Here is a 6,000-nt window from a genome sequence, read left to right as displayed (position 1 = left end):
ATTTATAATATAGTTTAAATTTTATAAATAAATTTTTTATATGCTTTTTTAGTTGTTAAAAATAAATTTACTTATTATAATTAAAATAAAAAATTATATATAGAGAGATAAGATTTAACGCAGAAATATCCCATTCAAACTAAACCTTGGACTTTCCCACATCGTAATGTTATACCTAATTAGTAATGGTGTTGCACCTGCTATTAGCATTATCGTGCATATCTTGACCAGCAACAACCAAGTTTTGTTCATACCATTAATGTTAAATATAATACTTTCCACTAGAAAAATACTATATTATTACAGTCGAAACCCTACTTTGTTCGGGAGCCAAAATATTAGTTTGAGATTCTCCAGTCAAACCTGCCATCCATGGCCATAGAATATATTAAAGCCATCGTGGAGTTGCTGAAAGCAAGTAGATGCTGCCAAAGAAAAACAGTTGCAGGCAACTGCTCACCTTATCCTTCTGAAATGCTGACAGAGGCGATTATATAATCCCTTGGGGGTGTTAGAACACATACAGCGTGACAGCGTGATTGAGTTTCAGTAGAATTTCAGGCAAAAAGCTATGGAGGGTTATGCATTGATTCACGATCGGTATTCTTGCAGGCACTTGTGGATTGTGATGATGGCCGCCATACTTATGACCTTCACTGTGAATGGCCAGTTAGACAGCTGCAATGTTAATCTGAATCTCTCGGCATCCATCCCATTTGATACGTCCTCTCTGCGTTGCACTCGTGTGTGGAGTACATACAATTTTACTCTCCGGGTATGATATTGATCGCCAACCTCGCCTTTCTATTTTCTCTGGTCATTAATGTAGTATTTTATTTTATATGAAAGCATAAATTGAATTATAGGTAGATTTAGGGGATATGATATGTAAGTAGAATTTTGAATTATATTTTAAATGGATTGTACAGTATTAGATTTGTAATAAAAATGTTTATTTAACAAGAAAGTAAATCAGAAATAAATTATTGTAATTATTTTTATTAAATTTTTCATCTGAAAAAATAGATTGAAAATTAAAAACTTTGTTGAGAAAGCAAAAGCCATACTTTAGTTATTATTTAAAAAATAACATTAAATTTCTCCGGAATCACCACATTATTAAATGAGCTCATCTCATAACTATCAACAAATCAATGATCATGTCTTCTATATTAACTTAACATTATAAAAAAGAGTGATACACTGAATATACCCTGCACCGGGTATTTACAAACCATGTTAAAGGGCAGCAGTACAAAACTATGTTGAAGATCACTTTAAAATGTCTTTCGCAAAACCTTAGCTAACATTATAAAAAAGGTAATGTGATAACGATACAGATAGGGCTTGGGCTCATTTAATTTATTTTGCATCTTAGTAGTACAAGACTATGCTGTGATAAGGATCACTTTCAAAAGTTGTGTTTCCTATAATATGAAATAGATACTATATCCAAATTTAGATAAAGGTGAAGATCACCTAAGAAAGTTGTTCTCCCTATAAGTCTTTCCCAAAACCTTACCAAACATTATAAAAAAGACAATGTGATAGTGATACAAATAGGGCTTGGGTTCATATAATTTATTTTGCATCTTACTTTTACAAGACTATGCTAAAGATTATTTTAGAAAGTTGTGTTTTTTTATGGTAGGACATAGATATCATATCCAAATTTAGATAAAAGTGAAGATCGCTTTAGAAAGTTGTTTTTCTTATGATATGACATAGATATCATATTTAAATTTAAATAAAATTGTCTCAGGAAAAAATATTTTAGTATAATAAATCAATATATTTAATAAACTTTAAACATAGTGTATTTAATTGAAATGTGCTTTAAATAACTTTCTAATAGCCGCTCCAATAATACCATCTTTCAAACTTATTAAAATTCTAAAACAACCTTTTAACATGGTGTGATACAATGACTTACCATGCTTTAGCTAAGGGGAAGCTTTCTAAATGTGAATGGAGGAGAGAATTTTACATTTAATATTTATGAATGATTTTTTTATTATTTGTTAGGTAAGTAAACATATATATATAATTCTTTAGGTAAAGTTGGTCCTTTTTTTTTTAAACAATTTATTTATTTTTAATAATTATTTTTATAAATTTGATAAAATTTACATTTACTAAAATGATTATTAATGACACTATCTTTTTCAATGATTCTAATTTTAATTTAGTGATTTTACTCACTAATTCTTTTTAAGTTTCAAGAATGATTCAAAATTACTCTTTTGAAAAAGAATCAACCATCTACTAAACTAACTAGAAAATCGTTTGTGGTTTAATGATCTATATTTGAGAATTTAAAAGAGTTGAATAAGAAATAAGGCCAAAACTTTGAAATTCATAAATTATTTTAAAAACTTCTCATTTATGTGGTAGTATGGTTTTTCATTGGCAATAATTAAATATAATGAAAAATTCTTTGAATATTGTTATTGCTTCATCAATAGAGTTCTTACAGCTCTGGAAACTCAAGAATTGCCCATAAATATAATGAATAACATGTTTTTAATCATCCATTTATACATATTGGATACCATAAAAAACATGTTTTTAAAGATGTATAGATGTTTGATATTTTATTGTTTAAAACATTATAGCATTTTGATTAATTTAAATCCCTTTCAATTTTTATTTAAGATTACATCTAATATGTGCATCAACATTATACTTAGTATTTTCTGATTTTACATAAAGCTTTTCATTTTTTTAAACGTCCTATTAAAGGATCTAAATCTATTAAAAGATCTAAATTTATTGTTGAACAATTATATAACAAAATTTTTTCCTTTGATAATATTTGTGATATGTAAAACCTTCAATGGTCCCTCCCAAAATGTGAGGAGAGAGTTCTTTTTCAAAAACAAACTTTTAGAAAGTTTGAAATTTGTTTCAAATAAATTTTAGTAAATAATCAAGTTAGACATAAATGTTAATCATCTTGATGTCCTAAATTTAGAAATTTATACATATAATAAGCTCAAAATGTATCTTTAAGAGATTAAATTTAGATTTCCTACACAATATTCTTGCTAGCAATTGCATTTTATGCTTCCCAAAGTAAATGGAAAGAGTTGAATATTCTGTTTCTCATTACATTTTTTTTCTTCCATCTCGAATTTAAACAAATGCATAAAAACATCGAGTATTAAGAGTTGAATATTCTGTTTCTCATTACATTTTTTTTCTTCCATCTCGAATTTAAACAAATGCATAAAAACATCGAGTATTAATGATTTTAAGGGTTTCAAAGGGAGACACATATGAGGGAAAAACTCTAGCAAGGATATTATAGGTTTTTTTCTCTTATCTTTGTTATGATATTTCACTCTTGTGCACTTATAACTATGGAAAAAAGAGTCTCTATAATAATAATATAATTCCTTTCTCCCATCCCTAATATAAAACATTTAATAGTCATCAAAGTTATGAAATATTTTGCAAGCCCAAACTTTCAATTAATGTTAGATTTTTGAACCCTTTATAATCTTATCAATATTCTAGTGCGACCGACTCCACATGCGTGGGAAATGGAAATTGATGTACCATTCACCTGATACTATGGTGTTAAAGTAGATATGGTGTTAAAGTAGATATAAAGTTATCAGAGACAATTTTTTTTAAAATTAATTCTAATTGAAATGCTCTTTAAATGGTAGGAAAGATCTTGACAAGTATAACCATAGCTAGATAGATATTTGAATGTATCTTATTCCACTCTCTCTTTTAATAGTGAAAATATACATATTCACAATAAGTTATTTTGAAGATGATTAACTACATCAAAATATAATATAAGAGCCAAAAAGAAATAGTGAATTAATTAACTTATCATAAACAGAAACACAGTATGAAAGACAAATAATGGCATCACTTATCATTTTACAATTAGCTTAGGTCCATCTTAAGATTAAATCTATTAGTCAACAAAGGGATCAAATTTCTTAAAGTTGATGCAACATCTTCTTTTTTCTAATTTTCTTTATAACCTCATTTATATATATATATATATATATATATATATATATATATATATATATATGAATTAAACATAATTTATTAATGTTAACTTAATACAATTTTTTATATATTATTTAGCTGTATATAGATAAAAATTTATTTCAATTTTTAATTATTTAACTATGGAAAAGAATTAAATTAAAAGGAAAATTATATTTAAAATATACTAAATTAAATCAGATTTACAATGGTACACACACATATATATATAGATTACTCACACCTGTTCACATTTTTAAAACATTTATCACACTACTAATTTTCATGATTTGTTGGGTTAGCAAAATTATAGTGACATGGGAACATTTTTTTCTCTTCTTTCTTACTATAGAAATAAAATAGACCACATCGGAGTTTAGACTCTCATAGACCACATTAGTATTAGTAGACTTTAATCATCATCATCATATATTTGAATAAAATATTGCATTGTGTTAATAGGTAACAAATTGATTTAGATTTTTACTTTTTACTTTTTATTTCTAATATATTTAAAGTTTAAGTGAGTTTTATGGTTAAGTTTATGTTCTTCCTTATAAAAAATTATAGATTCAAATCTAGATAAAAGTAATAAAAAAAATTCTATTACACCAACTTAACCATAATGTATTGAGAAATAATAACCAACCATAAATAACTTCGTCCAAGTTCATTGGCATTGTTGAAACTGCTTCCTCGTTGTTGAAACTACTTCCTCCAAGTTTATTGACATTGTTGCAAATACATGTATATGTATTTGTGTTTGAAACCTATTCCTTAAAGTTGAAACTAAGGAGTACATGATGATGGCCAGCTCTGTTATTTTGGGAATAGCACTTGAAGTAAATATTACCCCTTAGTGCTACTACTGAATCCAACAGAAGTTGAGATATGTTCAAAATTGAAAATAGAAAGCACATATTTGCGTTGATTTCAAAATTTTATTAAAAATGATGAACACTTTTTTGTGTTGTATTGCAGTATGCACAAAACAATACAAACGTTTGGAGCTTCTTGCTGTCTGCACCAAACATGAATAGCTGGGTTGGTATTGGGTTCTCAAGGAATGGTTTGATGGTGGGATCTAGTGCCATCGTTGGTTGGATTGACCAAAGTGGTTCTGGAATAAGTAAACAATACTATCTTGGGGGCCAATCACCATCCTTAGTTGTGGCGGATCAAGGAAACTTGGATATTGTGAATAATTATACCTCTATTCTGCTACAAGGGTCTACAATTTTCTTGGTCTTTCAACTAAATTTTAGCAGGCCTCTAACATCAGCAAATATACTTTATGCTATTGGTCCTCCAAATATCTTGCCATCTAATAATGTATTGCCTCAGCATCAGGATAGAATTTCGACTGTACTCGACTTCTCCACAGGCAAATTTTAGACAGTCATCATCCTTTTATAAATCTGAATTTGGGAATTTTTTTATTAAATCTCTCAATTTTTTCTTTATTATCCGCTACTTGACTTTAATTCTCTTAGTATTTTGCAGGCATATCTTCACAGTCAAGACTTCCAGATAATCTACGAAGAAATCATGGCATCCTAAACTTAGTGGGTTGGGGAATTTTGCTTCCAGTAGGTGTAATGATAGCCAGACATTTGCGACGATGGGATCCGACTTGGTTTTATTTGCATATTTTCACTCAAATTTCTGGGTTTCTCATTGGAGCGGTTGGAGTGGCTTTTGGGATTGTGCTGTACAACAAGTTGAATGCAAATGTCGAAGTTCATAGAGCACTTGGACTTCTCATACTTTCTCTCGGTTCCTTTCAGGTTTGTGTATTTGTCATACAATTCTTTCAATTCTTTTGATGTGAATTTCAATGTAATTGAATCTATGTTGATGGTAGATTTGAGTGTTTAAGAGATATGTTGATGGTAGCTATGAGTGTCTAATAGATATGAAACAAAGTTAGTATGTCTATTGTCAATTTTATATATATATATAAAATAAAGATGTTATCTATAAAAT

General features: G+C 28.2%; 1 protein-coding gene across 1 annotated transcript in view; it reads left to right on the top strand.

Moving 5' to 3' along the window:
* The first annotated feature begins 571 nt into the window (after positions 1–571).
* The window catches only part of LOC149140056 (cytochrome b561 and DOMON domain-containing protein At3g07570-like), a 54,537-nt gene continuing 49,108 nt past the window's right edge, over positions 572–6,000 (top strand). Inside the window, exons 1-3 of the mRNA XM_089450885.1 lie at positions 572–775; positions 4,996–5,398; positions 5,518–5,801. Of these exons, the coding sequence (XP_089307011.1) occupies positions 572–775; positions 4,996–5,398; positions 5,518–5,801 (891 nt within the window). The remainder of the gene's footprint in view (positions 776–4,995; positions 5,399–5,517; positions 5,802–6,000) is intronic.

This window comes from Pinus tabuliformis, chromosome X (genome assembly GCF_031772625.1).
Source record: "Pinus tabuliformis cultivar Carrire ecotype Pingquan chromosome X, CPIR1, whole genome shotgun sequence".
NCBI classification, from domain to species: Eukaryota; Viridiplantae; Streptophyta; class Pinopsida; order Pinales; family Pinaceae; genus Pinus; species Pinus tabuliformis.
The sequence above is the reverse complement of the archived record's forward strand: the minus strand, read 5'-3'. Positions and strand labels throughout refer to the sequence as shown.